Below are 22,555 nucleotides of genomic sequence, written 5' to 3'. Positions count from 1 at the left end.
AGTTCTACCCATGGACATCCATCACCTTCACCACAGTAAGAATATTGGGAAAAAAAAAACAGGGGAGGCCTCTGTGCAGGACAGAAAGCATATGAAGCACTTTGAAAAGGCAGTCAATGAGGGAAGTACTCAGGCATACTCCTCACTCTGACAGGGAACACACAAACACCCTCAGAGCGAGCAATTGAAGACCACATTTGTTTCACCTCATTTGTTTCAATGCAGATGGATTTCTTTCAGTGTTTCCAAGATCCCAATTCAGCTAAACTGAAGCATGTACAGCCTTTCCTGGGGCTCCATGAGCACAGAAATATCAGTCTTTAAGTGCTTTGTCAGCTAGAGACCTAAGCAGATAACGCACAACTTAACAAAGCAGTGTTGACAGCACTGTGTATAAATAGCCCCAGGACTTCTGCTAACCAGCTAAGATAGAAGGAATTGCAAGATACGTCTTCCATGCTCCCCAATCATCACCTCTCCTGAGTACCATTTATACAGGTAAGGAGAGACCTTGGGCACTGCAACACGCAGTCCTTGCTCTCTCTAAGAAAGCAAGCCTCCTGCTCTAGCGATTGATGTGGTGCAGACAAACGGTTCTCTGAAAATGGAACAAGGCCAGCAGCTTATTTCATAAAGGGAACAGTGAACAGTCATCAGAAAATCATGATACTAAGAGTGCAGGGTACTGGGAATCCACCCAGTGATCACACTCTATGGCTAGCACTGAGATTCACATGGAAGACATACAGCTGTGGACAAGAGCTAGAGATCAACACTCAGAACCAAGACACACACAAGCTGAAAAATCAAGAAAAGGGTCTGGGTAAAAAGGGGCTGTTAAAGCTTGAAGCAACCCACCCCATCCAAAAAAAGGGAGGCTCTTGGCATAATTACAGAAAAATCAGTAGCCCTTTAATATACAGGCTTTTGGGTCTCCTGTAAGAAAGCAGAGAGCGCAAGTCCCTCGACTCAAGGTTCTGCATTAAAACCACCCAGCTGAGGTTCCCTGGGATCAAACGAGGTATGGATAGTTCAAGCACTTTATCTTACTGATTTCATGGCCAGAAGCAGCACATGAAAAACTGGGAATACTCTTTGTGAGGATCGCTCTCCTAACTGCTGGCAAATTCTGAAGAGAGGCCAGGGGTTAGGCCTCCCTCAGGTGACGAATATGCGGGGAGAGCAGGAAGGTCATGCTGCCCAGTATTTCTATGCTAGAACCTTTCCTAAAGACCGATACATTCAGGTGAATGAAGACAAATCAGAAAGGACAAGAGAGTCAGAGGCCCACTGCCCCTCTGGAAGCCAGCCTGAGCACTGAGAGAGATGTTGCCACTTTACCTTTTCAGTCGGCCGGAAAACGATGGGCAGAGTTAAAGACATACCAGGGCTCAGGGTAATCGGCTGTGGAAAAACAGTGAAGAAGAATCGCGTGGAAGGACATCTAGATAATGAAATCAAAACAAGAGATTTTGTCTGAGCGCATACAGCTGTTAAGTCAGACAGCAGAACAGAGAATAAAGAATCAAAACCTCCAGACCCCACAACTAGAAGGGCTTTACACACCTGACCCCAAGGGTATCTTTGTAGCAAATCAGCAGAAACAGGGGCAGAACCCAGGTGTCCTGAAAACCCATTCCCAGTTCTAAATACCTACCCCTTCCTTGAACAATATTTTACATTCCCAGGCCATGCAGCATGGGCAAAACACATATTTGAGTTTCAGAGCAGGGAGGGTCATGGGGAGTGCTGGAGTGGCTCAACATCCAGTGGGACTCCCGGGACCAATGGTTTTAGGACACACTAGTGACTGGCTGGCATACATCCACAATTAAAATCTCACTAGACTGGAAATGCCTCACAGACAGAAGTATCAGCAAAACAGAATTAAAAAAAAAAAAAAAAAAAAAAAGGCATTTCATTTAAAATATTCCTGCCAGGATCAAGGGCTGTGCTTCTGAATTAGCAGGTTTCTGTCCTGCTACGTAAGTGTTCATATGCTGTCTATAGCACAATGACCAAGGAGAGAGGGGACAGAGGAACCCAAGAAAAGGTGCTAATGTGACTGATACAGCAGAGATAGGATCATAATGCAGCGAAAGCATGAGGAGTACGAAGGAGAAACAAACTCCCCACGCACCTGTAGCTCAGCTTCTGGGTTTTCTCATGAATGTTTTTCAAGATCAGGTGTTTGATCGTCTCTTTTCCAAGCTCCCAGCCATGCCACCTGAGTGTTTCGGCCACCTCGATGCCCCAGAATACGCCTTTCTTCTTCTTTGCCTTTCTTGCAGAAAGCTTAAGGAGTTGCAACAGAGACATTAGCAGTTTGGGAGGGAGGAGAAATCACGCAACAGCTGTTTCTCTAGCTAGAGGTTTGACTCCAGCAAAGGACAGGAGGAGCCACCCTGCGGCAAAGCTCTAAGAGTCACCAAAAGCCCTGTTGCAGGAGTCCAGAGGGGACGCCTCCTGGCCACAGCCCAAACAACAGATACTAAAGGATGTCATGAACGAGGGGAGCAAAGGCTAAAGGGTTTTTTTGTTTTCCTTCTCTCCCTGCCTTGCCAGTAATCCACCCACGATAACTGCATGCTTCGCTCGTCCACTCACCTTCCTGATGCAGCCACAGCGCAGCTTCCGAAAAGAGTCAGAGTTTTGGGGCTCGCCATGCACCTGAGCGAGCATCTGCAAAACAAGAGGGAAAAGTCCTCACGCACGCTGCTCCTGCACCTAGGCAGCCTTTGCTGCCAGGACCTGGGCTCCCCAGAAGCCCAACGGCCCCTCCTCAGGCTCAGGGCGGCACACCTCCCCGCAGGGGCTGCGGTGTCCCCGTTCGTGACCCCATCTTGCCAGCGGAGTCCAGCCCTCCCCACAGCCCCTGCTGTCCCCAGACTGCTGCAGCCCCACACCGCAGCTCCTTGGCACAGGCCGTGACCCCCACCTCCCTCACAGCTCAGCCCCGTGTGGCAGAGCTCTCCTTGGGCCTCTACTGCAAAGCCCTGCCCTGCCCCAGCCCCCTATAGACCCACAGAGCCCAGTATAGCAAGGCCCTGCTCTATAGCCTCGCCCGGCCCCTCAAACCCTATACAGACGACTGTGGCACGGCCCTGTTCCCTACAGCAAGAGCCTGCCCAGCTCCCTAGGGCTCGGCCCAGTCCTTCGCAACCCGGCCTGGGCCCTGAGCCCCGGGCCCCCGCCGCCAGCCCGGCTCCCTATAGCACAGCCCGGCCCCGGGAGCCCGGGCCACCTCGGGTGCCGCCGGCCCCGGCCTCTCAGCGCCACCAGGCGCCGGCCCGTGTTGCCATGGGGACCGGACACCGCCGCGTCCCCCCGAGCAACGACGGCGGCCGCCTCGGGTCAATCCGCGCGGGGCGCTGCCGGGGCGGCCGCCAGGGGGCAGCAGAGGGACGCGCAGAACCGGGGAGGGAGGGTACGGGCGGGAGGGGGCAGCCACGGGGCGGAAGCGCAGGGGCAGCTGGAGGGGTGCAGGGGGGGGCAGCAAGGAGTGCAGGGGCAGATGGGGGCCGGGGGGAGAAGGGGGAGCTGAGGAGCAGGGAGATAGAGAGGGGCGGGGGGCAGACGGGGGGGTGCAGGAGAGAGCTCAGGGTGGAGGGGTGATGGGGGGGTGCGAGGAGGGAGGCAGGCGCAAGGCTGGGTCAGCGAAGGGGGTGCCCGGGGGGATGGGTGGGTGAGGGGGCTGGGGGGCTGAGGTGGAGATGCCGGGGCGAGGGGCGCAGCAGGCTGGAGAGGGCTGGCGTAGGGATGCGGTGGCACCTTAACGCGGCCAGGTCACTCTGGGGTCCTTGCAGCACCGGTGACACAAATAACAACGTGACCATTGCCAAAAGCAATTATGGAGCCGAGACTGGCAGAGGGGAGCCCTGGCTGCAGGAGCCCATCAGGTATCCTGGGCATCATTCCCATGGGGCACCACCACCGCCATAGGACTCTCCTGCATCTTCCCAGTGCCTTGGATGGCTCTACAGGAGGGGAGGACCCCGTGTCCCCAGTGGGGAGGGCCAGAGAGCCCCTCTAGGGTACACAGGCAGCAGCATGGCCAAGTCCCACAGCCTGGGGAGGGTGCCAGGGCAGAGGCAGGAAGCGGATGCAGCTTTAATGGCATTTGTTGGTGTTTACAACATGAGTCATCTGGCTAAGCAGCCATAAATCAGCACCCCAACTCCTCCAGCATCAATTCTGTCCCCTCCTCTGTCCCCCCAGCACTGGATGAGTGGCTGGCTCCTGCAGGAACAACCTCATAAATAACAGCAACAAAACAAACCCTCCTGCAGCCACGGTGGACCCATGTGCACCAGCCGCAAGATGAACGCCTCCCATCCATCACTTTAATGGTTGTACTCTGGAAATTAAACCTGTCACAGTCCATCAAGGTGAACGTTTTAAGTCTGTGACATCCCTTCAGCTCCCTTCCTCCTTCCTGGTACTTTGTTGTTGTTGTTGCTTCCATTCTCTCTTTTTCCTCTCTGCCCCTCCCCATTCCTGTCCCCCCAACCTCACCCCCACCCCAGTGTGCCCAGCTCCAGCCTGTGGTGCTCTCTGTGCTCCCCCACTGCCAGAAGACCAGGTTGTACATCAGGTGGTAGATGTCTTTGGCACTGAGACTCCTGCAGCCATGGGCTGGCATCTGCCAGCATCTCCGTGCCCAGTCCTGCATACCTGCTGGGGGGGTGCACAGCTTCCCTGCGGCAGTGGGTCTCTCCTGCCCTGCTGTCCCTGCAGGGTTATGGCAGGTAGCTGGGTATCATCCTTTCCTATTTCTCTTTCCCTTTCTCCTTTCCTTCCCTGTCTTTTTTTCCCCCTTCTCCCCATTCATTCCTCTCCTGCTCCATGTTACACCAACCATCACAGGCTCCTGGCACCTGACCCCTACCCTGGCTCACATCTCCCTTGGAGCAAAAGCTGCACCCTCCCCACGACCAGAGCTCCCGTCTGGGCAGTGCCAGGGTCTGGACACCTCCTACGTGAGTAGTGGGGTCCTGCTGTGCCCTGGGATGTGTTGCCTGGAGACAGTGGACCTGGGCACCGAGAATGCCATGCATCCAGGAGAAAGCTGCTGAGCTGCCAGCAGCCACTGTGGGTCACTGTCACTCCACACGGGACCATCGTTTGTCTGTCCGTTCACCCATCCGTCAGTCCGTCCATCCATCCATCCTCCCTCCCATCATCTGCTTCCCCTGCCTATCCCTCTGTCCCAAAAGGGTCGCATCTGCTCCCCTGCCCGGGGTGCTGCCCACCAGCCCCACTGCAGCCCCAGCTGCAGCCAGGTGTTACCCAGACCTAGTCCCACTGCAGCCCCAGCTGCAGCCAGGTGTTACCCAGCCCTGCGAGGTGTGACAGACCCTTACCTGTCCTGTCCATCACTGACCAGCTGCTGGAGGTGACCCGGGGCTCCCCAGGGGCTGCTGCCCCTCAGCAGCTCCCAGCCCCACCGCAGGTCCTGGGAGCGGACAGCCCTCCCTGCCACATCCAGGCAGGAACAGTGAGAAGAGAGGAGGGGACAGCAAGATGTGAGGCAGGAGGGAAACACCACAGGCTGCCTGGGAATGAGATATTCCAGCCCACCCTGCCCTGCCCCTGCAGCCCTATGTGCACTGTGGTGGTGAAGCTGCCCCCTCAGGCGGGGGGGGGGTGGGGAGGTTGGACATTGCCAGGTTGGTCCCTCTGCCTTCATGGCCATCTCAGCATCCCCAAGGGGAGGCCCAAAAAGTGTGCAGGAGGCATGGGAGGTCTATAGTGTCTGCCTAGTGCTTCTAGGGAGGTGGCAGAGTTTCTGTTGTCATCCCGCTACCAGGGGTTGATTTGAGCGCAGCCAGAGTGACCAGGGTCCGAAGAAGATCATGAAATGAGCCCATAAAGTGGCTGAGCGGGATTCAGACATTGGCACAGGAAAAGGGGGATTCACCACAGCACTGAACCCTCACAAACAGCCTGAGCATCTCTCTCAACCTAGGAGGCCTCTGTCCCCGCCTTACTTTGGGGCAATGCCACACTGATGCAACCAGGCTAATTGCAGCATGGAAACCAGCACTGCTGCATTAGCTGATGAACCAGCTCGGCTTCACAGGAGAGGTTAATTTTGTCCTGCAAAGCACAGATCCCACCAGGGATGCTGCAGGTGCAGGAGGAGGCAGGGCAGGCTGGCAACATCCTGGGCATCCTCATTCCCAGCCCTTCATGCAACCAAGGGGAAGGGCAGCTGGCACCACGCAGGGATACACTGCTCCAGGCACTGTCATACCCAACAAGGAAGGGGCAGTGCACAGTCGAAGGAGGGTTTGGGGGTCTCTCCCTTCCAGCCATGCTGGTGGGCTGCCAGCTGTGCAAGTCTGCTGTCCCCACCCAGTTCCCCAGGTACCCTGGTAAGACAGTGCAGTGGCAGGAGTGGGGCAGAACCTTCTGTCCCCTAAGGAAGAGCACAGGCATCCAGATAACAGCTTTATAGGGGAGGGATGTGGGGACTCCCTCAGATACACACAGAGGAATAATTATGAGTTAAATAGGATCCAAACACACATAAGTTAAAGGGAGGCAGGTGCCCTGCAGCCCCCCAGCTCTGCCCAGGCACAGTCTGTGTCTGCCAGCAGGGAGATCCCTGCCACTGCAGCCCAGCCCCTCTCCCCAGCTGGCTCCGTCTGCCTTTCACAACACAGAGCTGATCTTCCTCTCCATGGCACCCATCTCCTCCTCCTCCTCTTCCTCTTCCTCCTCGCCTCCTGAGCAAGAGGAGTCTGGGCCGTAGCCCAGCTTGGCGGTGCTGCAGTGCAGAAAGCCGGAGCCAGGGCTGTGCCCCAACAACTCGTGGCTTTTGGCAGCTTGTCCCTGGGGCTCGCCTGGCAGCAGCTTCTCACAGGCTTTGCTGAGCCCTCGTTGCTTCTCAGCCTCTGCCTGTGCCCCCTGTTCCTTGGCTTTGCGGCTCCGCTTCCACTTCATGCGGCGGTTCTGGAACCAGATCTTCACCTGCCAAAGGAGAGACCCCAGGGGAGAGCATGTCCCCCTGCCCCATCCTGTCCCCACTCACCCCCTCACCTTCCCTGCATGGAGGGCATCCCCCAAAACCTCTTTGTTGCAGGGCATCCCGTGGTGCTGCGGGTCTCTGGAAGGAGGCTGAGGTTGTCGTGGGGAGAGGAGTCCATAGCGGGCTGCTTTCCCCTGCCCAGCTTCTGCAGGATGCCCAAGGACATGCACAGGGAGGTTTTAATTTTAGCCCCACAGAAAGCCCCCTCCCACAGTGTACCAAGGGATGGGAAAGCTCTGAAACCCAAGCTGGGGGTGCCAGGTGAAGAGGAGCAGTATTTCTGGGTGCCCTTCACAAGAGAAGGGCCTGGAGCCCACCAGGCAGGTCTCTGCAGAAGACGCTCCAGAAGGGCTGCTGGTGGGGACAGAGGTGTGTGGCGCTGATGGCAGCCAAGTGAGGGGCATCAGCATTGCCCATGACCTTGACTTCCCTCCCTGGAAGCTGTCTGGTGCTATGCTCCTTCCCTCCAGGACCAAGGTACCTGTGTCTCGGTGAGCATCAGTGATGTGGCCACCTCAAAACGCTTGGGTCTGGACAGGTACTTGTTGAGCTTGAACTGGTTCTCCAGCTCCAGGAGCTGCTGGCTGGTGAAGGCTGTGCGGGGCCGACGACACTTCCCCATCAAGCCCGACTGTGGGGCAGCTGTGGAGCAGACAGTGGGCAGGGGTCAGGGGATAGCAGGGGTGTAGGGGGACACCCCCTCAGCAAGTCCGGGATGAGGAGGAAGGCAAGTGTCTCTTCCATCATCTCCCGCCCCAATAATGGCTTTATTGCCTGGCTGATAGGAACCAGTGAGATATGTTATCAGGCCTCGGTGTGCAACTGGGATCAGTCCTGTGACTGAAATTAATCCTCCTTTTTTATTGCTGGGCCATGCAGGTGGCTGCCCAACTGCCAGGGGTTGTGGCGGCAGGGCTGCCCAAGAGCCCCGCTATCTTGCCTGCAGCCCTTGAAGGCAGCACGGCGCTGAATCAGGAGGCAGCAGGAACAAAGGGACCTTTGAGAGTGCAGTGTGGGTTGGCTGCTGCGCTGTGTTTGATCCCTGCTTATCTCCTCTCTGCTGGCTTTATTGTCCTGATGAGTTCAGCTTTTACTGCTTCTCCTAGCACTGCAGCAGCAATCAAACCCAGAGGTTTGCAGCTGGGAGTAAAGTGCCAGAGCGGCACCAGAGGGGGCATTAACAGGAAAGGTCCTTGGCACATCCCCACCACTGCATCTCAGGGGGGTCTAGATGGAGCATCGTGGCCCCAGAGAGGTGCCCTGCTTGGCAAGGGTTGCTCTGGCTGGCCCGCTTTCCAGGACATGGGGCACCATCCATGTTATCTCCCTGAGATTCCAGCTTTGATCCCGACCTGCCCATCTCCCAAGGTGTCCACCAAGCCCTTCACAAACACAGCTGTGACACATGAGGCAAGAATTTATGGAGCAGGAATTAACTGATCGCAATCCAGGTTTGATCCCAAGTACCTGGATGCTGGGTGGGATGAGTCAAACAGGCAGAGCCCAGGCTGGCTGGGGCTCTGCAAACTCCTCATGGGAGTGGAGATGGACATGACCCTGCCTGGGCCTGCAGCCTCACATTGCCAGGAGAGACAGCCCATGGGACCCACCTTGCAGCCACTGGCCGGTTAAACTAGGGACTGAATAGAGGCACGCTGTGCCGACAGCTCTGACACACATACATGGTGTGTTACTTTGCACACAAAACATATTCAAGGCTAAAACCAAATGAGAGGCTCAAAGGATTTCTGGGACAAATACAAATGTCAGATTAAAGATGTCTCAGCTCCGCAGAGTTTGGCTGCTGTCTGGGCTCTGGCTGGCCGTGGGTGCTCTGGCTGTACAAATCCTCAGTAGAGACATGGGACCAAACAGACCTGAGAGGCTCTACTCCGCTAAGGAAAGGAGGTACCACAGGGACCAGCATCTGCAGGGACAGGGCAGCCCATGCTAACACTCCTTGAAGCTTCTTGGCGGGGAAGGCCAGAGATGCATCAGAAAGAACCGGTGGGGAAATTCATTCAGCCAGTGTTGGTGGGGAGCACAACACAAAGCAGCCCCAGACAGCATCTGGCAGCCTGAGGGCTCTGGCACCTGGCAAGCCCCCTTTGCTGCCAGAGACCGGGGGTGCACTGGGGCACCCAGTGCCTCAGTCCTGCCCTGAAGCAGGGGCTGCATTGCCCAGGCTGGCTATACCAGGTCGAGGAAGGGTCCCTCTGCGCAGGTCCTCTTTCTGGGCATGGTCTGTAAAGGATGCTTCAGGTAAAGAAAAGGGAAGAGGGTATGCCCACATCCCAGCATTCAGTGATCCAGGACTTCTGTGCTGTCTGAAGCTGGAGGCTGTTTTGCCAGAGGTGAAGTAATACCATATTCCCAGGCTGAATTCCCCACCCCAAAGCAGAGAGCCGAGGACTTGGCTTCTAGGGCACTGCATCCTGGCTCTGTGGAGCACAGACCACTCTGAAAGGCTCCTCTGTGCCTACTCCTATAAGGTCAGATGTGGCCAGCCTAAAAACAGATGTGGGAAGAGTGGTGGCACAGAAGTGAGTCTCAGCCCCAAAAGCAGCGGGAGTTTGGTCTGTCCAGCTTCAGAGGATACTGGAAGGCAGCTTGCTTTAACACACACCACCATGCCCCCCGGCAAGGGGTTCACTGTTCCCTGGGTAAGATGCTGAGGACTGCTTGGTCTAGCAGGGAAAAGAAGAATAGAATGTTTGCCCAAAAGCCAAATAAATCCAAATGGGATATATGCCAGATGACTACCAATGCAAGGGACCAACCGCTGGAGCATGATCCCTCTGTCAGCCCCAGCTTCTTCATCTCGGTGTCTCCAATTCGGGCTCAGTGCGGTGGTGTCCATTACAAACCTTGTACAGACCCTTACTTCCCTGGGAGCCCACCCTGCCTCCTGCCCCAGTGCTGACAAAAAAACCCCAACTCTCAAACCCCTCTGTGGTGGTGTTATACAGTTCAAGCCACCACCAGTCCAAAGCCCAGCCTACACAGGCACAGCTGGCCACCTAACCTGTGACGTCCTCTGACAATATGCCCTTCAGCAGCTACTATTACCCATCACCACCATTCCCCACTGTGACTTGTTCAAGATTTGGCTGCAGACAAAACGGGGTGAGCCCAAACTGACATAGCTTTAAGGTCCACCTGACCTTCAGCCACCCAAAGCAGCAGGTCAGCATGGACCTGAGCAACCAAAATCTCTGGTCTCAGAGCTGCTGTTAGCTTCCTGGAAGGGCCCTGGCTTCTTTGCATGGGGAGAATATGGAGGAAAAGGATCTGCTGTTTCTCACTGAGGAAGGAGCAAAGGGAGGAGGAGGAAGTGGAGCCTGAGGATATGAAGAGGGTTTAATTTTCCCATGCAAAGAAATGATGTCTTATGGGTACTGGCAGCTCCAGCCTGTCCTGCCAGTGTGCTTAGTGGAGTCCTGCCCCCACTTGTCCTGTGGCAATCTGTCACATGGGCATGGAGAGCATTGTCCCAGGGGATGCATAGCAAGCATCCCCCCAGGGATCACCTCCCCCAGCCTGTACCAGCTGAGCTATGAACCCATCCTCATCACAACTGGCATCCCATAGATGGGGTGCCTTCCCTTTGGGAAGGCTCTCCCCATTATCCAGCTCCTACCAGAAGACCAGCGACTGCCTCAGCATCACACCTTTGCTTGCCAAAGGATTTCCTATCTTCCCAGCCATCTCCTCTAGTGCTACATCTAGGATCAGAATTTGTCTCAATGTCCCTTCAGCCTGGCAGGGCTTGGACCCCCTGATGGGTACCCAGCATTTGGCTGCAACATCAGTAAATTAATTGCTTGGCCTGGAGCCGGGAATGTCCTCTGAGTCTGAGGTCAGGAGCTCTACAAGGCAGCTGCCTCCTGGATAATTAGATAAAGCTTATAAAAAATTGTTGGTTTATTTGATACATTTCCGTCTACTTGATAACAAAGGTAATCCTAGGTTGATATTAACCCACTTGGTTTTAATTTGGTTTGTTTAGCTATAGTTCACTTAACTTTGTGGGCTGGCAAATAAAGGAGAGGAAATTAGCACCCTGACTGCTTTGGAGGTGTTTCTGCAGATGTCAGGGATGGGAGGGAGAGATGTGGTCTCACCAGCATCAGGGCCATCACCAGAGGCTTCTCCTGGTCTGCTGGCAGCCCTAACCATTGTCCGTGGGCAGCCTGTGTAAGGGCACTTGCTACTTCTGTTAGCTCCTTACTTGCTCCACCTTTGACCCCTGACTGCTGCTTGCCAGCTGTTTTCCAGCCCATGCTTCCTGCTGACAATGGACCAGTGTGCACCTGGTGAGCCTTGGAAAGTGGTGATTTTTTAAACAGTTTGATATGACCTGTCTTGCCTGCTCTCCTAGCCCAGCACAGCCCATCAGCCAGGTCTCTGCTGCTGTGGGCAAGATCTGGCCAGAGCTCCAAGCCATCAAGGTGGTAAGTAGATGATGCAGAGAAGCAGCATCCCAGGAAAGCCATCTGAACACCAGGTCCCCTGCAGGGAATCCTTTGCTCTTCCTGAGAGTCTGCAGCTGTATGTCACCACTCCACCCCCTGCTCCTACAGCTCTCTGCCAAGGCAGGTCCACCACCACTGCATTTCCATGCTGATACCTGGGGCAAACAAATCACAGCTCCCAGAAATACTAATAGGCACGGCACCCTGGTGCAAAACGCTCCTCCTGTGCAGTTCAGGAGTGCTCAAAGCCCTAGGACAAGGACCCAGGCTGGAGACAGGCAGCTGCAGCAAGGGCATGCCTGCTCCTATGCTCAGGCCTCCCCACCCAGCCCTCTCACTCCGCATTGCAGCAGAGGCAGCCAGGCACTGCCTGTGACTCTGCAGAGGCAGATAGTGAGGAAGGCATGGTACCCACTTGCACTGCAGCAGGAGCACTTTTCTGAGCAATCCCAGCACCCAAGACCAGGCCAGGTTCCTAAGGGTACCCACAGTCTCAGACCATCTCCCCAGCACCCTACCTCCCTCATATACAGGTGAGAGCAGGGCGAGTGTGTGCAATGCATCCCCGCAGAGCTTGTGGCTTCATTTCAGGGGCTGTCCCACTCCTTCTCCTACCCTGACCGTTCCCAGGAGACCAAACTAGACCATACCTGCAAAACACCTCTATGCATGCAGCTGAAGAAGGAATTTATTCCAGGATTTAGTCCTGGAATCCCCTATAAATAAATCACAAAGGTGATCTCCCTCTGGGATGCCCCAGAACATGTCCTAGGAGGCTTTCAGATTCATCTCTTCCAGTTATCTATGTCGGCTGCTACCCAGATAGCTAAACATGACCAGCACCAGTAGCATGGACACTTGTGCTCAGTCACTGTGGAAACCTCAGCCAGGCAGGTCCATCTGTCTGTCTAGGCTAGGTGTTGGGACAGGGCACCCAGCCCACCACCACCCTCAGAGGAATGAGGATGGGCTATGCAGGCAGCATGTCCTAAGCAAGTGCCCCTTCCTGTCCCTGCATACCCATGCCACTGTCCCTGTCCCCACACCATGGCCAGCACACTGGGGCAATATGAGCCCAGACACAGCCCTAACATGCAGCTGGAGCCAGTGCTAGTGACTACAAGGACAAGGCACACTGCAAAGGGACCTGCTTTCAGAGCCTGCAACGAGCCCACAAGAGGAAAGGCTGAGGACACACTTGAGAACCCAAATGTTCCCAGTGGACTGAAACAAGGATCTGAAGATGCGTGAAGAGCAGGGTCTGACGATGCAGTCTACATGGCATTGGGAATAACACCAAGCAAGGACCAGGGGAGCAGGATCCTCGGGAGAACAAGTGTGGAGAGAAGAATAGACCCCAAGCTAAGCATAAGCCCCTCAGGTCAGAAGTGATGTCTGTGGGGAAGTACGGGCAGGTAGAACAGCTGCAAATGCACAAAGCTTCATCCTTCTGCCTCAGGGAGGCATCAGCTCACACTCTGCACCCAGCTTGGCCCCTGTGCTTTGAGACAGGGGGACATTTGGAAGAAAACCCTGAAAGCAGTCAGGATGGAAACTGGCTTGGAGGAGATGGAAGCAGTTGGGCTGTGTAGTGGGGGGAGGAGAAAGCTGAAAGGGACCTACAGAACCTTACCTTGCCATGTGCAGACCAGGCAAGCAAAGAGAATGGATAGTGATTTGCTGTGTTTGGTGTGATAAATCTTGGGAGCAAACCGGAGCACAAAAACCTTCACAGCAGGAGAATTGCTGAAATATTAAATGGGACAGTCTGTGGAAAAAAGAATCCCCCCCTGCAAAAGGCTCCCCAGAATTGGGAGCAGACACATTTAGGCAAGGATATGGATTGAAGGTGGTCACTGGTTTAAAAATCAGCAGATCTGGCAGCTTTTGCTGCATCCCTGTTAAACCTACATGTACCTTTCTTTGGCTCTACCCTGCTTTGGGCTCTCCAGGGTTCCCGTGCATCCTAGCACAGCCCAAAAGCTCTTTGCACAAGCTGTTCTCGCACCCATGATTTGGCCTTTGTGTCCTTTCAGCAGGGTTTTGGACACAACCAGCTCTGGAGTGCATCTTGCACTTGAGAGGTATGGAGCTGATGCACAAATGCAAATTTGATGCACAAATATCTCTACATTATTCCAGCCAGAAGCTGTGCTCAAGGCCACAGGGACAGATGCAGTGGTGTGATCCCACCCTGGTGAAACACAATCCTGCGTGAAACTGTTGGGATGCCGAGATACACTGACAGACTCAGACCCTGTGAGGACAATGTGGCCTCTGCAGAGGAGTAGGAAGGTGCTTCACCACCCAACAAATAGAAATATTTACACACACACACCCGCTCTTAACAACATGCTGGAAGAGTGCACACAGCCCATAGCACTGGAGGCTTATTCTACACCTTTAGGTGCCACCACCACTTCACGGCTGGACCTACCCTACAGTCCAGGGAGAGCCAGGGAAAGGGAGACAGCCCAGTGAAGGGAACAGACTCTTTCCCTTCAACCTGCCCAGGTATAATTTGAGGAAGGAACAATGAATGGGATGTTTCATGTTAATTCTCCATTTTTGTACTATTATTCATGCAGCCAGTTTATTAATTAACTGACTTAGGCAGCTTTTTTCTTTTTAGCGGGCTCCCAGATTATTAAGACCCTAAACTCAGCTAATCAGTCTGGATACTCTGCTGGTGGTTTATTCAAACCACTCCGAGTTTATTGCCCACTGGCCTCATCTTTGCAGTGACCAGACCTCCGCTCACCCCACGCACAGGGCAGGGGCCGGGTCACACTGCCAGGGGTGCCAGTGCCCGGCGGGGCAAGAGCCCGAGGTCGGTCCATGCGCCGTCCACGCCCTGCAGGACCCTCCCCACCCGTGGCCCATCGCTGCAGTGCAGGAGCCGGTGCCTGCCCGCAGCCCTGCCCGTGCCCGCCGTGCCAGGGGCTGTGCACGGAGCCGGCGCCCGCTTTGCGTGCCCGAAGGGACCGGCGCTGAGCGGGAGCCGAGCGCGCTGCCGGGCTGACCGATCTCTGCATCTCCCGTCGGCACCGGGCTCAGCGGCCCCTCGCCCCCACGAGCCGAGCGCGGCGGAGGGCGGTGCCGGGAGCCCCGGCCCTTCCCCGGCCCAGGGGCCGGGTCCCGCCGCGCACCTTTCGGTGTCGAGCCGCAGGGATCCGGACGGTTCGTTCCCAAGTACACCGGGCGGGAGTTATTCGTTTCCCAGTGTGGGTTCCCGCCGCCGCTTCTTTATTTTCGTTTCCTTCCCGCCGCGGCCGAGCTCAACGAGCCCGCGACGGCCGTGCGGGACCGGCAGCTGGGGCCGGCGCGCCTGGCCCGGCCCTGGAGCAGCTCTGCTCCGGCGGCACCGGGGCGGGCAGTGCCCCTCGGGGCCGTCCCGAAGCACCGGGCCGGCGTAGGGCGAGACTTTGCCCTTCGGATCGGGTTGCCGGGGCCCCGCAACCCTCGAAGGTCTCCGAAGCGCGGGTCTTGCTTCCCCCCGTCAATGGGACCCCTGCACATGCCCTGGCTGGGGAGCGGGTCTGGGCGCAGCAAAAGCCCCGCGTTGGGGTCAGCTCCGAGGGCTCACCGCCCCCGCGGGGCTCCCGACCAGGACCGCCGGGGAGCTGCGAAGAGGCGGCCTCGGAAACCCTCAGCCCTCCGTCCCCGAGGGCACCTGCACCCCGCTGTGCCGGCGGGGGCCTCCGGGGTTTGGAAGGGGCAAGAGCCGCGTCCCGCCCGACAGGAGGGTGGGTCCCCGGGGTCACTCACCGTGGAAGTCGGAGAGCCTCGGCACCAGCATCCCGGCTCGGATCCAGTGCTCCAGCGGGAAAGAGCCGGCCACGGCCGCCTTCAGATGCTCTGCGCCGGGCGGCGGCAAGTGTGGGATGCCGGTGTAGGCGAAAGCGGGGTGCTGGCCCCCCAGGGCTGGGAGCGGGTACACGGCGGGCGGGTAGAGGGCCGGCAGGGCGCCGAGCCCGGGGCCGGGGAGGTGCAACAAGCCGGGCTTGGGGACGAAGCCGGCCGGGGCGAGGGGCGCAGCAGCCGCGGGCGCCCGCGGCGAGGGCGTGTCGGAGCGCCCGGCGGGGCCGGGGCTCGCCGCGGGGCTCCCGGGGCTCAGCCCCGGCGGGGAGCCGCTCCGTGCCGGCTCTTCAGCCAGGAGCGCCTCGATGCGGAAGTTTTGGGACTTCTCCATGGGCTTGTGCATGACCCAGCCCCTTGCAGAGCCGCCGGGCCCCCCAGCACCCCGCCGCTCCCCTGCCAGGGCACAGCCCGGCCGGGCAGCCCCGGGCCAGCACTGGCGGGCATCCACCGGCGGGGCCCCGCCGCACCGCGCTCCGCGGGGCTGCCCTCGGGGGCAGCCCTCCTCTCCGCTCCTCCTCCCGGGCACTCGCTCGCCCGCCGGCACAGGGGGGGTTTTAACCCCCCCTCCATCTGCCCCAGCTCCCCATTGGCTCCGCGCCGGCCCCCCGCCCCGTCGGTCCGGCCTGCCTCCCCGCGGGCCCCAGCCGGGCTCCCCGTCGGTCAGCCTCCCTCCTCCGGCTTCCTCATCCCCGCGCCGCAGCCGCGGGGACGTGCCGGGGCCTGACCCGGACCGCTCTGCCTCTTCCCAAGCCTGGCAACCCAGCTCAGTCCCGGTCCACAGCCAGAGGGTCCCCAGCCTGCAGGACCCACCGCCCAGGGCGCTGAGCCCATCGTCCTGACCCTGAGCCAGTCTTACTTTCCTTAGAGCCGCTCAGCGGGGCAGTGGGTCCGTGGCTGCAGGGGAGCCGTCTGTGGGCTGCAGGAGCCCTGGAGAGACTAAACAGACCTGGGCACATGCAGGCGAAGCATTGCTGGGCTCCAGTGCAGCCCTGGCTCTGCGGAGCCCCCAGGCACTTAGGGGGCAGAGTGCCTGGCTGGCAGGGCAGGAGAGGTGCTAGCTCAGCAGCAGGCTCGTCGGGATCACTGGCAACACCCAGCTGTGCCACTTCCCTTGGCACCACTCTGGGCCAGGGAGATCAGTGGACCTCAGCTGGACACACACATCTGCCTCCCTGGGAGGGAAGAGGGCAGGGATTAGCCCCATGGACGGCCCAGAGCTGGATTTGCTCAGAAAGGGATTTGCTGTAGATGTCACCCTGCAGTAACACATCCTACTTGGACAGAGGGTGCTGGGGGTGGAACACTGCCCCCTTCCACCCGCAGCACCCCTGTGCCTGCTGCTATACCATCTTCCCACCATCAGGGAGTCTGTAGCCACCCACCCCCACCCTCCCAAAGCCGCATCCACCCCTCCACTTTCCCACCATTCGAGTAGCCAGCCCTGCCAAGCGGCAGGCATGGGCAGGACAAGATTTGGGGAGGAATGGAGCAGCCCTCACTCCCAAGCGCAGGCAAAAAACACAGTAAGTATTCAAGGAATAGAGGGCACAACGAAGACAGGACAACTCTTCTGCTGCGGGTCAACAGCCTGCAGTGGTGACAGCAGCAAGGGGAGGAGCCACTGCTTCCTTATCTGAGTCCCCAGGACTGGCTCCAAGGGTTGCAATGGCTTGTTAGCTTTGCACAGGGAACATGCCTTGAGACCTGGGGCAGAGACTGAGGCTGCTGCACTGGGGCACAACAGAGAAGTCACCACCACAGTGACCACCATGGGGTGGCAGACAAGTAGATAGCCAGCCCAGGAGAGCCTGTGTAACCCCTGCCAAGCCTCAAGAACATTTGAGGCTGTAGCCGCAGTACCTTGGGCAGTGGGAGCAGGGCTTGAGTGGGGCTTGCTTGAGGGTCTGGGTCACAGCCTTACTGTCCTCACGAAAGTTCCCTGCACTACCCAAGAAGGCTCTCCAAAGACAAGCAGCTCCTCCAAGGATCAGCAGCCCAGGCTGGTGCCCAATTCACAAATCCCAAGGTGATGTGAGTACGAGCAGCCAAACCACAGCCTTTGAATTGCACAAGCAAGAAATCTTTGCAGACACCAGCCATAAAACCTAGGAAAATCACAGAGAGGGTTCCCTCCTCCACATGAGTCAAAGCCAGACACTGGGACCCTTGCAAGAGGGTAGTCCAGGGCTGGAGCAGCTGGCACACAGCCCACACCATGCAGGGCAGAAAGCTGGAGCCCAGGGCTGCACACAGGAGAGCTGTGCTGGGCAGTGACTGGCAGAAGGGGAGGGATGCAGGCAGTGATAGATGCCAGGGTGCTGATGAGTTCACAGTCTTCAGGGTCATTAATCAGATCAGAGCTGGATTAAGGTGTCTGAAGTCTGATTAGCTTCATTTCCCACCTCAGGAAGGAGGGAACCCTCTTCCCCATCCATCATGACTTCTGGTGACAGCTCACCTGGTTGCTAACTAGATCGGAGAACTGTAATAAGTGAATGTGACTGTGGCCTGGCCCCTCACCTCCGCCCAGCATCTTTCCTCCATAGAGGATCTAAGGCAACCCTGACAGCCACAGGTAGCAGACTCCTGGATATCAACCAGAGAGACAGTTTGTTCCCGATAGCCTGGGGGTACATGGCACTATGGACAGGAGCTGCCCCAGGAAACTACCCCAGTTCAGGAGGAGGTGCAGTTTAGGGTGTGAATGTTCCCAGCCAGCACCACACTGCTTCCAGTTGCCCCACAGCTTACCCTGTGCTATTACCCCAGGGCCTCCTTTGCTCACCCAGTGATAGCACAGCCCTCCCAAGGTGACAGACTCTGTGAAACAGGCCAGCAAACACTACCTTGCTGCTGTGGAAGACCTTGAACCCATCCAGAACAGATCTCCTAAGCCCCATAGAGACCTAGATGGACCATTTCAAATCCCTGAACCAGCCAAGGTGCTACTCCCATCTCCACAGCCCTTGCTGTCTCAAACCCACCCCATCAGCATCTCCATTTGTCCCCTGCCTGATGCACCTCACGTTGACTGTGCCCTAAAAGTTCCTCCACACCTAATCACTTAGTCTACTCTTGGCCAGCAAGTGCGGACCAGGGAGAGGTCCATGCTGCCCAGGAAGCAGTGAGGTTCCTCAGCTCCCTCACTTCTCCAGGAGGGCCCTGATCACAACATCCCTCACTGGGCAATGGGCAGCACCAGAAGCATTCACACAGCCCAGAGCTTCCTGAGACTCTGTCATTTGCCCAGGCATTTGGGGGCGATTTTCTGGGTGTGCCTCAGCTGGATGTTCAGAGCCCAGTCTTTCTTCAGCCACCTGAAAGCAGCAGTCACAGCAGTACCTATGCAGGTGTACCTAAGCCCTGAAAAGCCTTTTATTGCTGATGTGAAGGTGCCTAGCTAGACAACTGGAGCCCTCTTTGCTGTGTCCATAGCCTCAAATGGATTGTCTCCATGCAACTTCCATCCACGTGAGGTCAAGCAGCAAGAGTAAAACTAGAAGAGCAAACACCCACATGGCCACCAAAGACACCCAGCTCTGGTGCACACAAGTTTTTGGCATCAGTAGAGACCCACAACACTCCCTACAGCAGTTCACAGACTTCCCCAAACTGTCACCAGCAGCGCCTGAGCTCTCAGAAACGAGCCAGGGGAGTCACAGGTAGTGTTTGGGAGCACAGTTCAGTTTTACAGCTCCTCCACTTCCTCAGTGTCACCTTGGGAAGCAATGTAACATCCCCTGAGCAAACCCAATTGCCCCAAGATCAAAGTGAAGGGTGCCGAGGAAAATCCATACCCTGATAAAAAAATTACCGACTGGGACCAGACTTTCATTTTCCCAGGATCAAGTCCTTATCCCAAGCATCAGATGAACACATGACCCATGCTGGGGCTGTGTCTTGATTGCCACCTAACCTGTCATTTTTGCTATTCCTAAATGCACAATTTAGCACCAGGTCCTTCTGGTGGGTTTGGGTCACCTCCTGCCTTCAGTCAATAGATGGTACCATTGAAACAGGGACTGGTACAGGAACAGATGTGCTTAGATCGTCCCAGAGAGGTGGCAGGCACCCTCATTTCTGCCCAGGCTATACAGCTTTTAAGCCTTGAAAAAGCTCCCTATCCCCAAGATGGCTGCACCCGCTTTGCTAAGCATTAACTTCTCCCCAGGTCACAGTTATCAGAGCTTTCCGTCTTTAGAAATTACTTGCCTATAAGAGACCTACAGTGCAACAACCTCATTTAAAGTATCTCTCAGGAAGCAGTCGATCTTGCTGCTCTGGCCCTGGTGCCTCAGGTCACCTTGCAGCACTCTGAAGGCCCAAGCCAGCTAGTGAAGAAATATAGCCCAGAAACATCACCAATGCTTCAGACACAGGCTGTGAGACTGCTCTCAGCTGTTTTCCCAGCTGTTTCCCCATGACAGGGGCTGTAGAAGTGTCCCACCCTGATCTGTGCTCTGCAGCCTCCAGCCCAGAGCAGGCTGAGCCCCTGGTGAGAAGCACTAGGTGTAAAATTTTCTGGTCTGCTCCTGTTTGGGGGGAGCCCCAGGTTTTGTAGGAGCCCTAACTACTACCTGCAGCAGGATGCTGCCCTTTCCCTGCCCCTTACAGCAGGGCCACCCGCTATCTCTGGAGTCTGGGAAGCCACAGGAGGCTGGTGGGGAAGGTAAATAAACTGCCAGCCCTGTGGTGATTTGTAGCTAAATGAACAGTTGAAGTCACCTGTGAGTGGCCCAGGGGCCGTTAACCAACCAGATAATGGGTCTTAATCAGCCTCACAGTGGTAGGAGCTGACTTTAGTCTGTGTCAGACCTGGCTGTGCCAGGTCTGAGGTCTTAGGCTGCTTAGTGGCCATCCCTTCTGCAGAAACACTAGCAAAGGCATCCACACTGTGGGGACAGATTGGTTGTCTACAGAGCCCTACAGAAATGCACACAGGGCCCCTCATATGTTTTTAGGGGTCTCCCCTACTGTGGTGATGGCAGGAGACAAGTGCCAGGTAAGACCCTAAAGCCACCTCCCTGTCTGCTTCCAGGGGTGCTGTGCTCAGTCACTACTGCTGTGCCCTCCCTGCATCCCCTCCTGTGTGGGTCTGCCTGCTCCTGCTCACCCCAGGGACTTCCAAGTCAGGCACAGGCTCCTGAGCAATTCTCCATCCTGGCATATCAGCAGGCAGGGATCTATCCTCGAAGGCAGAAATCCCCATGCCACTATCCCCCTGCCACTGTGTGGCCTTGGTGGGGGACACTGGTCCCCCTGCCACCTTAGACAGCCTTCGCGCCTCTCTCCACACTGAGCTCCATGTACCTGCCCTGAGCGAAAGGGTTAACAGGCAAAGCAAATATGGCTCAGTCTGTCCTAGACAGGCCTCCTGCAGGGATTTTGGAGCAGCTGTTTATTTAGCCAAGCAATTCCTCAAATAAGCAGTCCCATTTCTGATGGGACATGGCAAGGCTGAGCAGAAAAACATGTTAACAGCTCCCATCCTGGAGCAGCGGGATGGCAAACTGGCACAGGAAGGCTTGCAGGGCAGGGAGGGTGCCTATCTCCAGCAGAAACATCCAGAGTGGCTCTGAAGTGCCACACCTGTCCTAGCGTACTGCCGCTGTGAATGGCTGGGGCACCAGCACCCTGCAGGATCAGACCATATGGCTGCATGGGACAGGCAGGGGATGCCCTAGGGTTCCCCTCTATCAGCTGTTGGTTCAGCTTTCTGGGACGCAGCTATACCCTGCAGAGGTGGGGACAGATGGCTTGTCCCATTGGAAATGCATGCCTTAGAGACAGGGGCACACAGTCAGCTCGGATCTGTTTCTAGCAAGAACCCAGGGTCTGACTGCTACATTTCCAGTCCCATTAGCCCCTGACCCCTTTCCCCTTAGAGCCTGATACACCATGAGGCCAGAGCCAGAACTGTCCAGCCTGTTGCCCCCAAAATGAGCTCTGGTAGCATCTGGGCTCACTCTCAACCTCTGCCTTCACCCAGACATTGGCTTCTTGGGGGGAGAGGCTAAACAGCCAGCATCTCACATTAGCCCGGTATTGTCCAGAGAAGTGACTGAACACACAGCATCCTTCCTGCTGCTTCCCTATGCTCCTGCTCCCACAGCCCTTGCCCAGCACGTTGTGCCCAGTGTCACACATCCCTGGCACAGCCAGGCTCTCCTTCCACCTGGTTTGCCATCCCTCTGCTCCCCCACCCATCACTGGGCACACTGGGGGATCTCCCAGCCCTGCCTTTTCTTGTCATCTCCAGGATCTTCTGTTTTTTGCTTCACTGGGTCTTGTCCCAAGGCCAGAGCTGCTCCCTGGGAGGGAAGAGAGCCAGGGCTCAGCTCCAGGGGAGGGGGCAGCGCAGGGATGGCTGCAGAGTGACACCCCCCCAGCAGCACAGCCTCACCTCTTCCCTGTTAATAGCCTTTCCATGGAGTCAGCTCCTAACCTGCTCCCAGGGTGACAGGATAAATCAGCTGCTCCTCCCGGGACCTTGGGCTCTAATTAATGTCAGCTCATTAACAAGATAACGGCCATTTATTACCTTGTCTCCCTGGCTGCTGATTAACCCTTTCCCAAGGTGGGGGCAGGAGGTGGCAATGCCGTGGGACAGGGGTGGCAGGAGTGTGTGATGTCTGTGCAGTGAGACCTAGGGACACCTCAATAAGGGGGCTACAGATGGAGGGACAGGCAAGCAGGACTGCAGAAGGGCCTGACTGAGGGACAGATGGGACAAGGGGGAGGTCAGGACACTTGGGCTTTCTTCCTAGTAGGAAGGATTAAAGCCTTGAAGGAGCTGCCAAGACTCATGGGCTCCCCCTGGGTTGTCACTGTGACCTCCAGTGCATCCCTGTGCCTCAGTGTCCCCAAGAGTTCCTATCCCAGCTCATGGGGGAGGGTATGGCCAAGACCTAGAGCTCAGCACAAAACCTCTGTGCAACACTGGCCCTCAGTCTCTATTTTGAGGAGCTGCCCCACAGCCGGTGGGAACCCACCAGCATGTCTTTGCCTCTAGAGGAAAAAGCAGCCCCAGCTCCATCTCCCAGAGCACTGCATACACCACAGAGTGGTGGGGCAGGATGATCTGCCCTGGGGCAAGAGGGAGCCTTTGACTTGACCTTGACCTGGGCCTGGGTATGGAGGGCAGGAGCAAGGAGGCTGGGGCGGGCACGATGCCCCCGCTCAGCTG

General features: G+C 56.8%; 2 protein-coding genes across 3 annotated transcripts in view; both read right to left on the bottom strand.

The window, feature by feature from the left end:
* Positions 1–3,322, bottom strand: part of CFAP65 (cilia and flagella associated protein 65) — a 33,784-nt gene extending 30,462 nt beyond the window's left edge. For both annotated transcript variants that reach the window (XR_008733709.1, XM_055719426.1), the window contains exons 1-3: positions 2,608–3,322; positions 2,141–2,295; positions 1,342–1,444 (exon numbers count right to left, since the gene is read on the bottom strand). Coding sequence is in view for 1 of the 2 variants with exons in the window: in XM_055719426.1 (XP_055575401.1) it covers positions 1,342–1,444; positions 2,141–2,295; positions 2,608–2,682 (333 nt within the window). In the remaining variant the exon portion in view is untranslated. The remainder of the gene's footprint in view (positions 1–1,341; positions 1,445–2,140; positions 2,296–2,607) is intronic.
* Positions 3,323–6,556: 3,234 nt separating this feature from the next.
* Positions 6,557–15,728, bottom strand: LOC102047645 (motor neuron and pancreas homeobox protein 1-like). The gene is made up of 3 exons (XM_005442965.2): positions 15,277–15,728; positions 7,515–7,675; positions 6,557–6,975 (listed from the first exon to the last, which is right to left on the bottom strand). Exons 1-3 carry the CDS (start codon positions 15,710–15,712, stop codon positions 6,658–6,660), a joined length of 915 nt encoding a protein of 304 aa, XP_005443022.2. The 5' UTR covers positions 15,713–15,728; the 3' UTR covers positions 6,557–6,657.
* Positions 15,729–22,555: the final 6,827 nt, after the last annotated feature.

This window comes from Falco cherrug, chromosome 8 (genome assembly GCF_023634085.1).
Source record: "Falco cherrug isolate bFalChe1 chromosome 8, bFalChe1.pri, whole genome shotgun sequence".
NCBI lineage: Eukaryota > Metazoa > Chordata > Aves > Falconiformes > Falconidae > Falco > Falco cherrug.
This window is presented reverse-complemented; position numbering and strand designations above follow the sequence as displayed.

What these genes read in the sequence shown, in the direction of transcription:
- LOC102047645 (XM_005442965.2), bottom strand. Translation starts at nt 15,712, where the DNA reads ATGCACAAGCCCATGGAGAAGTCCCAAAACTTCCGCATCGAGGCGCTC. An exon ending in GAGGCTCTCCGACTTCCACG is followed by an intron (nt 7,676 to 15,276) that starts GTGAGTGACCCC and finishes TCTGCTCCACAG; the next exon opens with CTGCCCCACAGTCGGGCTTG. An exon ending in TGATGCTCACCGAGACACAG is followed by an intron (nt 6,976 to 7,514) that starts GTACCTTGGTCC and finishes CTCCTTTGGCAG; the next exon opens with GTGAAGATCTGGTTCCAGAA.